The 18,321-nt window shown below is 33.7% G+C and overlaps 1 protein-coding gene across 3 annotated transcripts in view; it reads left to right on the top strand.

Moving 5' to 3' along the window:
- The window catches only part of LRBA (LPS responsive beige-like anchor protein), a 570,825-nt gene that overhangs the window by 57,960 nt on the left and 494,544 nt on the right, over nucleotides 1–18,321 (top strand). For all 3 annotated transcript variants that reach the window (XM_081075612.1, XM_081075611.1, XM_081075613.1), the window contains exons 3-11: nucleotides 2,295–2,526; nucleotides 2,749–2,849; nucleotides 7,459–7,554; nucleotides 12,014–12,135; nucleotides 12,223–12,349; nucleotides 13,048–13,167; nucleotides 15,080–15,226; nucleotides 17,006–17,203; nucleotides 17,384–17,517. In XM_081075612.1, coding sequence (XP_080931738.1) covers nucleotides 2,295–2,526; nucleotides 2,749–2,849; nucleotides 7,459–7,554; nucleotides 12,014–12,135; nucleotides 12,223–12,349; nucleotides 13,048–13,167; nucleotides 15,080–15,226; nucleotides 17,006–17,203; nucleotides 17,384–17,517 — 1,277 coding nt within the window. The remainder of the gene's footprint in view (nucleotides 1–2,294; nucleotides 2,527–2,748; nucleotides 2,850–7,458; nucleotides 7,555–12,013; nucleotides 12,136–12,222; nucleotides 12,350–13,047; nucleotides 13,168–15,079; nucleotides 15,227–17,005; nucleotides 17,204–17,383; nucleotides 17,518–18,321) is intronic.

The raw sequence follows: 18,321 nt of genomic DNA, 5'->3' as shown, positions 1-18,321 counted from the left end.
ACTTCTGTGGTATTTTTTTTTTTTTTTTACCAAAAATGCGTAAACATGAATCTAAACATGAAGGAAACATTGAGTTTGGAAGACAGTTTATAAAATGGCTGGCAAATATTCCTTCATAGTGTCACCATTATGAAAGTCAAAGAATGCCTGTGCAGCTGTCTGCGTTTGGAGAAGACTAAGGGATACTCATCCTGGATCGGAAAATGGATGCTAGCGTGACAAGTGGCAGCATTTGTGTAATATCTGTAGATTTTTTAATGCTGTTGTATCAATGTTAATTTCCTGGTTTTAATGATTGTACTATGTTTATGTAATATATTTACATTGGGGAAGCTGGGTAAAGGGCATACAGGAGGTCTACGAGGTTGGACAGTTAAGTTTGTGAAGTCATCCTAGAAAAAGTGCTATATCCCTCATTGCTGAATATCACTACGGTCACCATCGAAGTACTCCCCTTGGGAAGCTATGCACCGATGCCATCTTTCAAAGCAGTTTTGGAACTCTTTTTCTGGAATGGCCATCAGAGCTGTCGATATTACCCTTGATGTCCTGAATGTCATCAAAACGTCTTCCTTTCCATATTTTCTTTATCTTCGGGTAAAGAAAGAAATCACTGGGGGCTAGATCAGGTGAGCAGGGAGGGTGTTCCAATACAGTTATTTGTTTACTGGCTAAAAGCTCCCTCACAGACAGTGTCGTGTTAGCTGGTGCATTGTCGTGATGCAAGAGCCGTGAATTGTTGGCAAGAAGTTCAGGTCGTCTAACTTTTTCACACAGCCTTTTCAGCACTTCCAAATAATAAAATTGCTTAACTGTTTGTCCAGTTGGTACAGATTCGTAATGCATAAGCTCTCAGATAGCAAAAAGGGGTTAGCAACATAATTGCAACAAGTTCACCCCAACCTAATTGTCAGACCTCGTGTATACTATTTTGCAACTTTGTAACCTTTGAAATTATTTAAGAATTAAAAAAGATGAAACAAGCAAATAATATTCGCTCCCACCCCCCCCCCAAAAAAAAAGTTTATATTAGAGTTTTTATGTAGCTCACAAAATTTTTGTGTGACTAGGGAACTAAGCATAGCCAGGACCATGTAGCTGGGTGAATTGGCCCAATCACACCACGGGACTCTTTTAGCAGAAATCCAGCTGTCATTTTCTTATGTTGCTTGTTATTGATGATGAAAGACTTGTACACTGAAACCTCTGCCAGAGCTTTCCTAGATGAACTGATGGCCTTTCCCACTGTGCATGCCAGGAATCCGTAACCTGCCTACATGCGCATACCACCTCATGTTCATTTTTCCATTTTTTCTTTCTCATGCCAGTATATGTCTTTGGCAGAACCTGGGACATACATTCATCCCTGGCTGCAGGGAGTTTTAATTGATTTTCTAATTGTGAACCTTCCTTGTTTTTCTGGAGTAAACTCTATTTGGTTATGTCTGTTATTTTATGTGCTGTTGGATTTTGTTTTGTAAAGTTCACTCCTAATTCTTGCCTAACGTTTGGGTTTAGGAATGCATAATGAAAAACCAAGAAGTGTTCAGAAAGACACAAGTGTAGGTGATCTTTTTAAATACTAGTTTTAGAGGATAGCTCTGCAAAGGTAATTGTGAAAGTATTTTAATTCATTTAAACAACTGGAATTTGTTAAAATGGAAAAGATGCTATGGGTGAGGTGGCAAAGTGGGGTTAGTCATATCAATGACATGCATTTTCTTGACTACTTACTTTGGGCGTGTGACTAATTATGTTTAAGCTGTCCTGATTATTGACAGGTAAGGAGAGGGATCAAAATGGATAGGTATAATAAACCAGGAATTTGACAAATATAAACTCCAAGTTTTGTGTCCGCTCTGAGTCGTTTTCAGCTTTTCGGTTTTGCTGTGAACCCGTACCTTACAAAGGTAGCAAAGGCCCTTTAGGTTGCTGCGAGTAGTTCACAGAGTTCATAATTCATAAATGAAATATTGAATTAGAAGCAACTATAGAGCTAAGTTAGATCTTTATTGGTATCAGGACAGCAGGTAGGGATTTACCTAAGACATTTTATATTTATTTTTGTTAAAAAATATTTCCATTTTTGTATTCTAAATCTTGCTTGACTTTGTGCTATTTTAAAGATTTGAGATTTTTAGAGTTTTTTTCTTTTTAAGGCTCTTTTAATGTTATAGGGGGTAGGGAAGAAAGTGTATGGGTAGTTATTGACAATCTAAAGCTTAGGAGCGTGCTCTAGTTGTATTGAAGAATTGCTAATGCTTGTATTTTATTTTATTTTTTTCTTTTGGAAGTTGGTAGGAGGGCAGTTTGATTTGGAGATGAATTTCATTATCCAAGAAGGTGAGAGTATCATCTGCATGGTGGACCTCCTAGAAAAATGTGACATTACTTGCCAAGCGGAAGTCTGGAGCATGTTTACAGCCATTCTGAAGAAAAGCATCCGAAATCTTCAAGTCTGCACTGAAGTAGGCCTGGTTGAAAAAGTGCTTGGGAAAGTTGAAAAAGTTGACAACATGATAGCAGGTATGACTTTTTTCTATAGCACAATGAATGTGAAGAAATAAAGTATAATTCCTAACTACTGTATATTTCTTATTTAGTAATATTTATTTAAGAAGTATTTGAGCATCTAACAGGTATTATACCTGGAACTTTAGTGTCCAAACTCTTAAGAAAGCACAGTATATTTTAATCCTATAAGAAGTCTAAGTAGCTTAATTATTTTATTGTTTTCTTTGTTTCCAGATCTTTTAGTTGACATGTTGGGAGTGCTGGCTAGCTATAATTTGACAGTTCGAGAACTAAAGCTATTCTTCAGTAAACTTCAAGGAGATAAAGGACAATGGGTAAAAAAATCCTAAATACTCTTTGGTATATGAAAGTATACAGAGGCATCAAATGTCAAATGAGGGGAAGAGATGAACTAAAATACATTTAGATCTATACAGATACTTTTGCCGTAATCCGACACAGGGGTGGACTAAGAGAATTGGGTGTTCCAGGTACTTCGGTCTTTATTCAAGTTATTATTCTTCAGTATACATTCAACATTTTTTGAGGAAAAGGGTAAGGCCAGAAAAATAAAAGTCTTATGTAGCAGCACCTAGCTTCTCTTTCTCTTGATCTGAGTAGTTTACCTGTGGCCCTTAAATGTCAGCAACCTTCTCAGTGAATGAAAGCTCTGCAGGTAATTGGATCCACCCTCCGCACATGAAACTTAGTGGTCCTTTGCATGGATGGCAGTGGTGGTTAACTTATTTTGAACTCCAGTTGCTTTATCAAACTATTTCTTTCTGCCACGTAGCTGCTTACTCCCTAGAGGAATACTAGTGGATATTTTCTCTATTGTTTTTATATCTAGGCTTCTTTTAGTGTCCTTTAGAAATCATTGCCCTTAGCAACTGCTCAGCCAGCTGATCCTTAATTTAACTATGTATAAGCATACTTAAATTTGTGCTCTGCAATTATACACTCTAATAAACCGTGTTAAAATGATTAGGCTCTTTAGCTTGTTTGTAATCAAACTCTAGTCCTCTGGCTGCTTTTAAGATTTTATCTCTGATTTTCAGCAATTTTATGTTTCTTGGTATGGTTTTCCTCGTGTTTATCCTTTTTAGAGTTCTTGAATCCGTGGGTTTGTAATATAATTTTAATAAAATTTGGAAACATTTTGGCCATTGTTTCTTCAAGTATCATTTTTTTTGGTCCCTTCTTCCCTCCTAGGGACTCCAGTTACATGCACGTTAGTCCACTTGATAGTGTCCCACAGCCACTGAGATCTGTTCACCTTTCTTCCCAATCTTTTCTCTTCGTGCTTCATTTTAGACTGCTTTCTTTCTATACTTTTTACGATAACTTATCTTTTCTTCTGCAATGTGTTAATTTCATTCATCCATTAAAAATTTCAGATTTTTTTATTTCTGTAAATTTCAGATATACTTCATTTCTGTTAATTTTTTTTTAAATAACTTCCATTTTACCTCATTATGTTCATGTTCTCTTTTAAATCTTTGGGAATAGTTAGCATATTTTAATAGTTGCTTTTAATGTTCTTGTTTATTAATTCTACCATCTCTGTTATTTTCTAGATCAGTTTTTCACCCACTGATTTTGCTTCCGCTTATAGGTCACATTTTCCTGCTTCTTATGCTAGTGATTTTAGACATAGTGATGTTAGATATAAAGAGTTATTCCTTGTTTAGTGATGGATTTTGTCATAGTCCTTTTAAGATTGTTAGACTGGTTTTGCAGGCAGATAAGTTACTTATGGATTACCATTATCTTTTCAGGCTAGTTTTAAAGTTTTTTTTTGGGGGGGGGTCAGGTCTAGTTTGGCTGATACTCTAGAGCTAGTTCAGCCTTATTCACGCCTGACTTTTCTAGGATCTCTATATGAGTGACCCTAAGTCTCAGACATGGGTTTAAAGATAATATAGACTGGTCTTGCCACAGTGCTTGGTAGGGTCTTAAGTAATTCCTGGCTCTATATTAGCTCTGGGAATTCTTTGACTTATAGCCATTAATACCTTGGCCCACCTTGTTGAGTTTTAAAGTAGAAGTGAACAGTTTGGTATTAAGCCTAAGAGTCATTGCACAGCTTCTTGTCTGCACAGCTCTTTCCTCTGTAGTACTCTGTCCTGCACCTTCTAACTATCTCAGACTCCCATATTCCAGTTTTTACCTCGTCAGCTCAATGAGACTTTGAAGTTGTATTTAGTTTCCCTGTCTGTGTGCAGTGATAAAGAAATGACTCCACGTAGAAAGTCTGGGTAATCTCATGGCTGATTTTATTTCCTTTCTGAAGGATCACAGTCTTGAGCTACCTTTTTTTCATGTCTGAAAACAGTTTTGGTTCATACATTTTGTCCAGTTTTATAGAGTGGGTAAGTCTAGGTCTATTACTGTGTCGTGTCCAGAAGAGGATGTGTATACTACTTTGATTTTGGTTTTGAATTATATTCAAATAATCTGTTTATTCTGAATATATAGTTAATACATTTTTGTTATTGGTGAATATAGACAACTGTAGGAAAACAGCAAAGGATATGACCAGATCATTGTTTACAGAGATAGAAATTCCCACAATCAAATAAACATAAAATCACTAATAATTAGAGACGTTCAAATTAAAACGATATTGGTATGTCACGTTACATTGATTAATATCAAGGATTATAAAGTTGGATAATTGGGGGTAGGATATTTTTAAATCTGTGTCTTGTTGGTTGGAATGAACACCAGTTGAGCCAACCTCGAGAGTAATCTAGCACTACTTAGTCACATAAATTATATCGATATTCAGTGACTTAATAATTAGCTCCTGACTGCATATTTCAAGAAATTCTCACATGATTCTGTAAGGAAATACACGAGGATGTTCACTGAAGCATATTTGTGACAGCATTGAATTGTTAACATGGGTGATTAGTGTTAGGAGAGTATGTAGGTAATATGGATTGAATGCATAGAATTGATTGTTACATAGCAGTTAGAGTCAATGCAGTGAGTAAGATGAATACGTGGAAAAAGTGGGAAGAAAGTAAGAAAAAATGATGTATCTAACCTCACATTGTTTAAATAAGTACAATCACACAAAAACACATTTTTGAAGGAACACATATAAAAAGATTAAACACGTTAATGTAGTTGCTTATGGGATTAGGATAGGAAATAAAGGGAACAAATAATGAACTCTCAATGAAACAGCCTTGCTCAGACATTGCATTTATGTAGCTTTTGCTATCACATCAGCGCAGTGAAAAATCCCTATATCTAAACCTCTGCCTTTCTGATGATTGTTACAGCAGCGGTTTTTACGTGTGGAAATAGTGTATCAACGGGCAGGAACTTTTTTAAAGATTCTGAAACATGACTAAATATTTTCTGAAAGGCTTTCCTAGTATGCATTCCCTCAGCAGTGAATGTGGAGGGAAAGTGCTTATCCTACTGTCTTTTTTTATTGTTGAATGGTTTATAGAAAAGGAAATTTAGAGGAGTGATTTCTCTGGGTGGAAATGTTACAATACTATATTTTTATTTTTGACAGCAGTTATTTTTTATTTTATTTTGGAATTTATTTTAAAAATGTGATTATAGTTACTCGTTATTACACTTTTATAATAAGCAGTGTGGCTAATTGAAAATTTCTTGATCACATAAGAGTGGAGATTTCCACTTAATGTTTAGGTAAAAAATTGCCGAAGTCTTTTAGACAGTAACAACTTAGAACAGTTCCTACTAAGATGAAGGGAAGTGATTTCACTTGCAGTTTGACACTGTTTGGAATTTTTAACTTTTAACACAGAGGAATGTACTATACTTTACCTTATTTGCATGTAAACTGATTAAAATGATAATATATATCTGATTGTCCTTTACCTTTTCCTTGTAAATGTAAATGAGCTTCTTTATTTTAGCTGTTGGTTGTTTAACGCATTACAGGAGGTTGTGGGTTAAAAAGGCATTAATCAAATAAATGTAATGTTACAACTTTTATACATGCTATAATAGTAGAGATATATTGTAGAATGAAATTTGATAGGGAGATTTGATCCAGTCTCAGAGGTCAGGAAAGACTGCCCTGAGGAAGTGACCATTAAGATGAGCTCTAAAAGATGGGTAAGATTTGTTAAGAGGGGAGGGAAGTAGGACTAGCTAGAACATTTTAAACACAAGGGAATAGCTTGTGTTCAGGCTCTGTTGTGGGAAGACTACAGAGAAGGCATTGTTGATGCAGTACAGAGAGAAGGGGAGATTGAGATGCAAAAGAGGCTAACAGGTAGATAAAGTGTCTTGTAAGCCATGTTAGGAGGTTTGATCTTTATTTTAAGGGCAATAGGAAGCTACAGGACAGATAGAATAATATAAAGGTGAAAGTGTAGTGATTAAATGCATGCTCTGGAGTCAGACTGAGTTCTGAGCCCATCCTGGCCACTTACTACCTGTGTCACCTTGGACATGTTCCTCTGCCTCAAATTCCTCCTTTACAAAATGGGATCATAATAGTCCCTAGTGTGGTTTTAAAGTTAAAATATTTTATTGTTTTTAAAGTATCCTTAAAGGTAAAACACAGTAAGCATTATTTATTTGTGAAATTAAAAAGTGTTTTAAAGAGGGGATGGGTGGTTGGTTGATTTACTTTCTAATTTTATTTACTTATTTTTTAAAAGATCATTTTTGCTGCAGTGTGAAGAGTTTCAAGTGTCAGACGATATTGGCTCATATTTACCAAACACCTCATATGTCTTACAGTATTACAAAAAAATGGCATAGAGTATGTTGCTTAGTTCTTTAAGAAAGTTGAAAATCACCTTTCTTTGGTTTGTTTTATATTTTTTTTATATGCTTTTTAGTTTAGAGCATTATTTGGTTATTCTTGGTATGACTATATTAAAAATAGGTGTTTTTGTCTTATTGTGAATAATACAGTTAATGAATTGTTGGTTACTTTTATAGCCTCCACATGCTGGGAAGTTGCTTTCTGTGTTAAAGCATGTGCCTCAGAAGTATGGTCCTGATGCCTTTTTCAACTTTCCAGGAAAGAGTGCTGCAGTAAGTAAATCTTAATAGCGAAATCACTTGGAGTTCTTTTTTCCTTTGCTTTCTCAAAGAACAGCCCTGTCAACAGCCTTGACAGGTTCTGTGTTAGGTGGAAACTTTGCACCACCTTACTCCTTACAGCAATTGTGCATGTTACTTTTTCCTAACAGTTTTAGAGGTGAAGAAATAGAGGCACAAAGAAGTTACAAAAGCTGCCAACTCACATTTTGGGGCAGCAGTAGAATGAGAACCCAATTCTTTTGAACATAGTCATATTGTTTTATGGCTTTATCTCTGCATTCCAGATATTTGGTTGTAACACTTTGACTTTTATCTTTCTGCGCATCTTTATTTAGCCTCATAGTTCCTTATTCCTGTTTCTATTACACCTGGTGTACAGAATAAGAGTAACTATTGAAACTTTCTAGGCAACTTTTCCTGACTTGTGAGTTTCCATATTAATCAGTCTCAGTATGCTCAGTATTCAGTTAGCTGTTGATCAGTTTATAAGTAAGAAAGTTATGTATGGTAGTAACATCTGTAGTGTTTCAAAATATTATGGGAGGACATTATAATATTTATATATATATATCATATATATCACATGTCATATGATAGATCATATATACCATATATGATACATATAATGTGTTTATGGAAGTTTTTTGACCTTCTCTTTATTAAGTTGGTCTGCCTGTTATGAAGCAAACATTTTGTTGAAGATATTCCAGCCTGTCCTTTTTCTGAGCGTACCTTTTATTCACTTTTTACTTTGGTTCTCATAATACCTTGTTTGTTTGTTAGATCCGATATAGCCAGGTAATACCTGTAGAAAGAAGAGTGTTTTAAAAGGATTTTGATAAGTGAATGTTTTACACACAGTACACAGCTTTCTTTGGAAAGATTTATTGCTCATGTTGTTTTTTTTCTTCTTTGTATTTCCTTCATAAGCTTTTTAGATTTGAAGCTTTCCAGAATAATTTGACTCTGTTGGAATTGAGCTTATCATTTGTCTCTAACATAAAAAAATATTCTCATGAGATTAACCTTATTTGAATGCATATTATAATTTTATTATTTATAATTCTCTGAGACTGTAATGTGTCCATTCCACTTGCATGTATCTTGAAAGTAGGGCTGTAAAGGTAAAACACTTTGGGAATTACAGAAGATAGATGTTTTAAATATATTCAATGATTCATTTCTTTCCTTAAACATACTTTCTTATTTTTTAATTTTTTAAGAATTGAATTTTTTTTTGGGTGACATGGTTAGTAAAATTATATAGGTTTCAAGTTACATTTCTATAATACATCATCTGTATATCACATTGTGTGTTCACCACCTAGCGTCAGTTCTCTTTCCATCACCATATATTTGATCTCCTTTTACCCTCTTCTACCACCCCCTACCCCTTGCCCTCTGGTAACCACTAAACTGTTTCCTCTGTCTATGAGTTTTTTTATTTATTTGTCTTGTTCCACAATGCAATACTACTTGGCCATAAGAAAAGATGAAATACTGCCTTTTGTGACAACATGTATGGATCTTGAGATTATTATGCTGAGCAAAATAAGTCAGACAAAAAAAGTCAAGAACTACATGACTTCACTCTTATGTGGGATATAAAACTGAAAGCAACAAAGAAACAACAAAGGAATAAACATAGTTTTTAAAGGGAAATTAAACTAATCATGGATTAATTATTTTTAGAAAGCTTTTGCATCTTCTCTCATTTCTTGGTGAAATATACACATATACACTCTGAATATGTATTCTTTTATTTTTCTTTTCTTAATACAACTTTCATTTTAAGTCATCCTCTTGAAGTCTCAGTAGTGTTATTACATAAATTTGTCTATGATGTTTTTCATATTTTATGGAATATCTTATACAAATAAAAGAATATGCGAGTAAGTATGTATATGATATATATACAGAAATGCATATGTAAGTTATAATAACAGTAAAGCAAAAGCTTGTGTATGATCTTTTTAAAATTGTTTTATTGAGCTATAATTGACATATAGCATACAATTCACTCATTTACAGTGTACAGTTGAATGGTTTAGTGTTCACAGAGTTGTGCTACCATAATCTCCATCAATTTTGGAACAATTTCATCACCTCCCAAACTCCCCCCTTTCCCTTCTATTCATTAACAGTCATTCCCATTTCCCCGCAACCTCCCGGGCCTAGAAAACCACTGGTTTACTTTCTGTCTCTATGGATTTGTCTATTCTGGACAATTCATACAATTGGAATCATCATACAATATCTGGCCTTTGTGATTGGTTTTTTTCATTTAGCATGCTGTTTTTTCATGGTCCATCCATGTAGCATGTGTCAGTGCTTCATTCCATTTTAGTATGAATATTCTAATGTAAGAATATACCACATTTTGTTTAATCATTCATTAATTAATGGTTATTTGAGTTTTGATTCCACTTTTTGGGAATGTTGCAATGGGTTTTTGTGTACAAGTTTTTGTGTGTACATATGTCGTCATTTCTCTTATGTGTGTGTACCTAGGAGTGGAATTGCGGGGTTATATTGTCCGTGTATAACCATGGATAACCTGTTTGTTTTCCAGAGCAGCTATATCATTTTACTATCCCAGAAGCAATTTATGAGGGCTTCAATTTTCTCCACGTTTGTGACACTTATTAATGTCTTTTAAAAAAATTATTATAGCCATCATAGTGGGTAGAAGTAGTATCTCATTGTGGTTTTGATTTGCATTTCCTTAATAGTTAATGATGTTGAGCATCTTTTCATGTTGTTATTGGCAATTTGCCTGTCTTTGGAGACATGTCTCCAGATATTCTGTCCACTTTAAAATTACATTTGTCTTTTTATTATTGAATTGTAAGAGTTCTTTATATATTTTGGAGCATGTTCCTTATCAGATATGTGATTTGCAAATCCTTTTATTCTTTTGCCTTGTCTTTTCACTTTCTTGATGGTATCCTTTAAAGCACAAAAGTTTTAAATTTTAAAGTTCAGTTCATGTATGTATATATTTTGTTGTTGTTTCTGCTTTTGGTGGCATAATTAAGGATTTTCCTAACCCCAGTATCATGAAGTCTTACTCCTGTTTTTTCTTGTAAGAGTATTATACATAGTTTTAGCATTTACATTCAGATTTATGATCCGTTTAGGGTTAATTTTTGTATATGATGTAAGGAAATGGTCAACTTCATCCTTTGCTTGTATAATAGATATCCAGTTATCCCATTTGAAATAGTGAATTTGAATGGTGAAAACACTATTCTTTCCTCATTGACTTGTCTTGATACTCTTGAAAATCAATTGACCACAAATATAAGGTTTATTTCTGGGATTTCAGTTCTGTTCCATTGATCTGTATCTCTATTCTTATGCCAATACCATACAGTCTTCATTATAGTAGCTTTGTGTTGTAGGTTTTGTATTTGGTAGTATGAGTCCTTAAACTTTGTTTTTCTTTTTCAAGATTATTTTTGGCTATCTTGGGTCCTTTGCATTACTATGATCTTTTAAATAAAATTTTAAATCAAGTGGTAAAGTCATTTTTTAGTGACTTCTGAATAAAATTTAAAAGTGTTATGAACTAGTCCTCTTTGGCTTTATATTTGCTGTTAAAAAATCATATTCCAAGCTTTTCCCTTACTTTTGTACTTCCAGGACTTTTTTTTCCAAGTCAAGTTGTTGTTATTTCAATCTTAGTTGTGGAGGGTGCCGTTCAGTTTCAAGTTGTTGTCCTTTCAGTCTTAGTTGTGGAGGGCGCAGCTCAGCTCCAGGTCCACTTGCCTGCTAGTTGCAGGGGGCGCAGCCCACCATACTTTGTGGGACTCCAGGAATTGAACTGGCAACCTTGTGGTTGAGATCCCATGCTCCAGCCAACTGAGCCATCTGGGAGCTCAGCGGCAGCTCAGCTCAAGGTGCCATGTTCAGTCTTAGTTGCAGAGGATGGAGCCCACCATCCATTGCAGGACTTGAGGAGTTGAACCGGCAACCTTGTGGTTGAGAGCCCACTGGCCCATCTGGGAATCGAACCGGAGGCCCTCGGAGTTAGGAGCATGGAGCTCCAACTGCCTGAGCCACCGGGCTGGTCCCTCCCTTACCTGTTTTCTTTCATTTCTTAGTCATCTTTCTGTATTCTATTACTTTAACATTTCAGCAACAAAGTTCCAATTTGATATCACCATTTCTCTCTTTTAATTGGAATCTCTTTGATACGTTAATTGTAAGAAATTGAACAAATTAGTGTGTCCAGAAGGTCACATGGAATGTTTCTATTGTTTAAATTAATATCATTACTGTGTATTTTGGAAAATTTAGAAATTATTAAAAGTCTCTTCCAGATAAAGAGACTTATAGATATTTTAATCATGACAGAATAATACGTAGTATTATAGAATCTCATTTTCATGATTTCAGTAATAAAGTTTTTCATGTGAGTCAGTAACTCAGAGTTTTTTTCCCTTAGGCTATTGCATTACCTCCTATAGCCAAATGGCCATACCAGAATGGTTTTACATTTCATACCTGGCTTAGAATGGATCCTGTAAATAACATCAATGTGGATAAGGATAAACCATATTTGTATTGGTATGTAGTTCTATACCTCAATGTTACTTTCTTACTTTGAAAATGCAAAGAATATTTAGAAGTAAAATGAAAATCTATTCTTTATAGTTTCAGAACCAGCAAAGGTCTCGGTTACTCTGCTCACTTTGTTGGGGGTTGTTTGATTATAACGTCAATAAAGTCAAAAGGAAAAGGCTTTCAGCACTGTGTGAAATTTGATTTCAAGCCACAAAAGGTATGTGATCTTACTGAGTTATAGTTATATTAACAAGCTATACTAGCCTTCAGAATGCTTTATTTTAATGTCATTGATATAATATGTGGTAAATCAAAACTCTGTTTATACTATGCTTCAGAAAATGAAGTATAAATCCCTGGATTATTGCTGACCTCTGTCATTTGGATAATAAAAAGAGTGGTATTTAGTTTAGAGAGTTCAAGGGAACTACAAGGGGAAAATATCAATGGCAATTATTTTAGTACTCTTAGTAGTAGTAGTAGTCGTAGTAATATGTGTTTTCTTTGGTACTTTAAAATCTGGGGATTAATAAATGGTTTATCAACAAAATGAGTATATGCACATATATAGAGAGATGGGTGAATAGAAAAAACGAATATGACAAAATATTGGCAGTTATGGAATCTAGGTGGCAGGAAAGAGGGTGTTTGTACTAAACTTTATAGTTTTTTGGGGTTTATTAAAAAAATTTTGTAATAAAACATTGGATGGAAAATAACTTCATGATTAAGTTCTTATCCATTGAATAAATATTGTTCCAGAGGTTGAATATTGAATTTAATAAAGGTAGTCATTTTTAATTGTAATTTATCATTTCATTTTTACTTATTATCAGTGTAGTTGAGTTACTAACCACAAGATCATTATCTCTCTCTCTCTCTCTCTCTCTCTTTAAACTGTTTTTGCTTATTTAGTGGTATATGGTAACTATAGTGCACATTTATAACCGATGGAAAAACAGTGAGCTTCGATGTTATGTAAATGGTGAGCTAGCTTCCTATGGAGAGATAACATGGTTTGTCAACACCAGTGATGTAAGTAGTTTGAAAATGTTACAATGAAAAAAATTATTTTAAAATCATGAACTTTTCAAATAATAAAAATATATCTTACATTTAATACAAATTTTAGAATACCACAGTGGTGGGGTTTTGTAATCATAGTTTGGCTAGTACGTTAATGTATTCATAGAATAGAACTGTGTTAATGTCACATAAGATATTACTCAGTCTTTGTTATAAAATTATTCTGGATAGGGTAGAGATAAGGATTTATTGATAACATTAGGTATATCTTGAAAGGGTATGTCATAGGTCTGTTAATCAAATTAAAATTGTAAACGTTACTTACAGGGTTCTGATCATTTTTATGACTGAGTTACATGATGCACATTTATCAATTTTGTATATAATTAGTTTGTATAGTTATCTATAGCTGCTATAGGTTACTATGATAACGTTTTTAGGATTCAAAAAGAGTTCCATAGGTTAGGATTAAATTCAAATGTTCTTTATTCCCCTCTAATTACATTTTTTAATAGAAAACTTAAAAAATGCAGATCAGGAAAATGAATACAAACTGTATGACCCATTCACCATTAACTCCTCCTTTTATGTCCTATGATATGTGTATTTACATGTCATGCAATGCTAACCTTAAGAGCTCAGGTTGTTATAACAGATAGACTTAGGTTTGAATATCGGCTCTGTCACTTACTGACTACATCTCCTCACCTGATCTATTAGACCTAAGTTTTCTCCACCTAAATATGAGTATAAAATAGTACCTATCAGTGAAGTTTAACGTGATAATTAAACGAGATACTGTTCACAAGTCCATTGGCAGAGCGCTCAAAAGCTGTTCTCATAATTGGATTACTTTAAACCTGTTATTCCTTCCTTTATTGAGTGCGTCTTGTATTCCAGACATTGTAATAAATACCTTTATTTTCCAAAAGACCCAACCTTGCAAGATAAATACCATTATAATCTCCATTTTCCCGGATGAGACTGAAGTACAGAAATTTTAGTAACTTGGCGAGATCTGCATCTGTGCATCCCTGATTTGACCTAGGTGGTTTGTCTTCAGAACTCAAGTGTTAACAACTTTTCTACTCCCTAATGTTAATACATACATAGTTTTCAACATTCTGATGGTTTCGAGGTATAAAATGATACTTTCAAAGAGATATGGAGAACTTTGCTTCTTTCCCTCTTTGTTGTACACATGGATTTTTAAAATATGGTCTTTGCAACCTGGATGTTGTTAATAGTACATACATATATTTTTTATATTAGAAGAAAAAACATAGACCTACCTTTCTGGATTTACACATTCCTTTTGAGGGATTTAATCTACTCCCATGACTTCACTCATTGTCAATATCTTGATGCCTGCAAAAACCTGTCTTTACAGTTTTAACTTCTCACCAAACTTACAAACCCTGTTGACAATTCCTTCTCCATCCACATTAGCTTCATCCATATTAGCTCACAGAGAAAAGAGAGTCCATCCATATTAGCTGACAGAGAAGAGAGAGTCCATCCATATTAGCTCACAGAGAAGAGAGAGTCATTTGGGTCCTAAACTTAACTCATGATTTTTCTCCTGGCTCCAAAGTCTGCTCTTGTATCTGGCTCTTGTGTTGCTCAATTATAAACTTTCAGATTTCATAATGATTTCTCTGATTCCCTTTCCTATGTTCACTTTGTCATTAAGTTTTGTTTATTGTACTATGGAAAACATGTCTTATTTCCTTTTCTGTGATGTCTTTCTTGATCTTTACACCAGATGAGAGTGAATGAAATGTCATGCTAAATGAATTATTTTAATCTATTCAGATTATAGTTTAGAATGGACAAAACATTTATACCAAAAATAGGTTGTCATTTCTGGAGGAGATATTTTTTTCTTTTTTTCTCTAATAAAATCTGTTTTCTTTCACAGACCTTTGACAAATGTTTCCTGGGCTCATCAGAAACAGCAGATGCTAACAGAGTATTCTGTGGTCAGATGACTGCAGTTTACCTTTTTAGTGAAGCTCTGAACGCAGCTCAGATTTTTGCTATTTATCAGTTGGGCTTGGGATACAAGGTACTTTACTTGCTGTTCACTGCTTAACCTGTGTTAGTTGAGCTTGATTTAAAGGTGGGTGATGCATAGGGCAACTTACCTTGAGTTACCAACTGAATGTCAAAGTAACCCGGGGCACTACCATGAAGTCATAGGAGTCCAAATGGTACATTAACTTCAAGGGGAAAACACAGTGTACTTGTCATATGTGGGGCACTAGGTTAAGTTTCAACTTTGGTTCATGCTGCATTTCTTTTGAGGATGTCATACTGTGTTTCCCTGAAAATAAGACCTAGCCGGATAATCAGCTCTAATGTCTCTTTTGGAGCAAAAATTAATATAAGATCCGGTCTTATTTTACTATAAGACCGGGTCTTATATAATACAGTATGATATGATATGATATATGATATGATATAATATATAATATAATATAATACTGGGTTTTATATTAATTTTTGCTCCAAAAGATGCATTGGAGTTGACTGTCCAGTTAAGTCTTATTTTCAGGAAACGAGCTAATTTTTCAATAGTTGTTGTGATAAAAAGCAATACCATGTGGAAATGAATGTGAAACAGGAAGAAATGAAGATGAGGTATGAAATCTGATTCCAGAGTTGGAGAACTTGTATAGTGCTCAAGATGCATAGACACCCTATTAATAAGTAATTTTGCTAATATAATAATGAATGAAACAAATGTGTTATTTTTCTTTCAACTTGTGCTATATTTGGATCAAACTACCTAATAAACAGAAGTGTTCAATATTTATTTTGCTCTAGAACGCCATAAAAAAATTACTGAGAAGCTAAGAGTGTCATGAATCAAGAAAACTTGGGAACCTTTAGGTTAAGTTGTTAGTCTATATTGGTTTCAGGGAGAGAAACCAATGTCTACTGTGTTCCTTTGAAAACAAATCAACTTTATTGAGTTGATTTATAGTCAACTCAAATTATAATTCATCAATAAAGTACACACATATAAAATTACCATACGATTGAGCAATCTTCTGTGTATATATCCAAAATAATTGAAAGCAAGATCTGAAAAATATTTGTGTACCCATGTTCATTGTAGCATTATTTATAATAGCCGAGAGGTTGAAGCAACCTAATTGTCCATGGACGAATGAATAAAAAAAGTGTAGTATATACATGGAATATTACTCAGCTTTAAAAAAGAAGGAAATTCTGTTACATGCTGAAAGAAGGGTGAATCTTAAGGACGTTATGCTAGTCACGAAAAGACAAATACTCTGTGATTCCACTTTAATGAGTTATGTAAAGTAGTCAAACTCATAGGATCGGAAAGTAGAACGGTGGTTGCCAGGGAATGGGAGGAGGTGGAAATGAGATGTTGAATGGGTATAGAGTTTCAGTTTTGCAAGATGTAAAAAGTTCTAGAGATATGTTGTACAGCATTATGCATAGAGTAGTTAACACCACAGTACTGTACACTTAAAAATATTTAAGAAGGTAAGTTTTATGTGCTTTTCACCACAATTTTTAAATAACAATAAAGAAAATAAAGTGAAAAAAAGGGACAAAATACGTTCTAAGTTTTACATTTTGTTAAATGCAGAGTTTTCATGTTAAGTTTAAGTTGACTTGTTTCCCGTTATATCTTTAAAATGAATTCATTTTACTTCAAAAGTAATGGAATGTGCAGGACTCCTCCTGTTTGATAGTGTTAGGAAAGTGATCAGTGGTATGTCTTACATTTTTGTTATCTATGGTGATTTGTATCTAGATTTTCTTTTTGTGGCATACCATGTTTAACTGCTCTACTTTTTATTCTTAGGGTACATTTAAATTCAAAGCAGAAAGTGACCTGTTCCTTGCTGAGCATCACAAACTTTTATTGTATGATGGCAAACTGTCTAGTGCCATTGCATTCACATACAATCCACGTGCTACAGATGCCCAGCTCTGCCTCGAATCATCCCCTAAGGACAACCCTTCAATTTTTGTTCATTCCCCACATGCACTCATGCTTCAGGTACTAACTAGTCTTTTAATAATATTTTTAATGGTGGGTTTTGATGTATTACTGATGTGTATTTGGTAACTTCTGTTAAACACATGCAATGTAACATTTGATTGTTCCTGTTATGCTTTATTTTGAATTGTTTTGGAAAATAAATCATTGGAATTTTCACTGTGTCTTCTGTTTTATAAGGATGTGAAGGCAGTTTTAACACATTCTATCCAAAGTGCTATGCATTCAATTGGAGGAGTACAAGTGCTGTTTCCGCTTTTTGCACAGTTGGATTATCGGCAATACTTATCTGATGAGGTTGACTTGACTATATGGTGAGTGCCTTTGTTTTTTTCTTTAATTTGACGTGAGTTACTTTCGTCACTGTTGAGCTGCACAATATTTTTTTCCTTCTTTTAAATTTGTTGTAGGGTTAAAGGAGAGAATACAAAGAAATTTGTGAACTATGCTATCACAAATCCATGTCAATAATAACAGTATTATTTTAAATTCTTTGTCAGTAGGAAATATGGAAGCTCTAAAAAATAGTTTTTTAATATTAGAAATAGTGGTAACGGATTTATGAGAAATTAATACATTTTTTTGTCTCACATTCTAATTAAAAGCTTTTAAAATTGTTTTTGGCAGTGATTTATTATAGGAATTTAGCCTTTCATACTTATTGATTGCATTGAAATCTAAAAATTTTGATGATATGTAATAGTTGATTTAATCTTTTTTATTATATTGTATATTTGCATATTTGTGTCCTCTGTTGTCGTGTTGAGTCTAAGTAAGGCAGAGACTTCTGAATTCTAGGATGTTATAAAACTTTGGAGAGGATTTATAAATTAATTTTTCATGGCTGTATATTCTGGTAAAACAATAGTAAAAATAATTATATTTAATTTTGATTTGAGTAAAACAGTTTTCCATTCTCCCGTTTGAAAAATCTTTCTCTGATTTATGCTTTTATACATAACTTTTGTCTACTACCAATGTATATATGTAATACATATTAATGATATAATAATTTTCTCCAGATTAGTTAGGCAACAGCATGACTTTTTTTTTTTTCCAAGGAATAAAATCATTTAATCATTTATCAAAGCTAGTGTTTATTGACTACATTTTAAAAA

The sequence above is a fragment of the Rhinolophus hipposideros genome (assembly GCF_964194185.1).
Source record: "Rhinolophus hipposideros genome assembly, chromosome: 16".
Taxonomy (NCBI): Eukaryota; Metazoa; Chordata; class Mammalia; order Chiroptera; family Rhinolophidae; genus Rhinolophus; species Rhinolophus hipposideros.
Note: the sequence above shows the minus strand (reverse complement) of the source record. Positions and strands in the feature narration are given on the sequence as shown.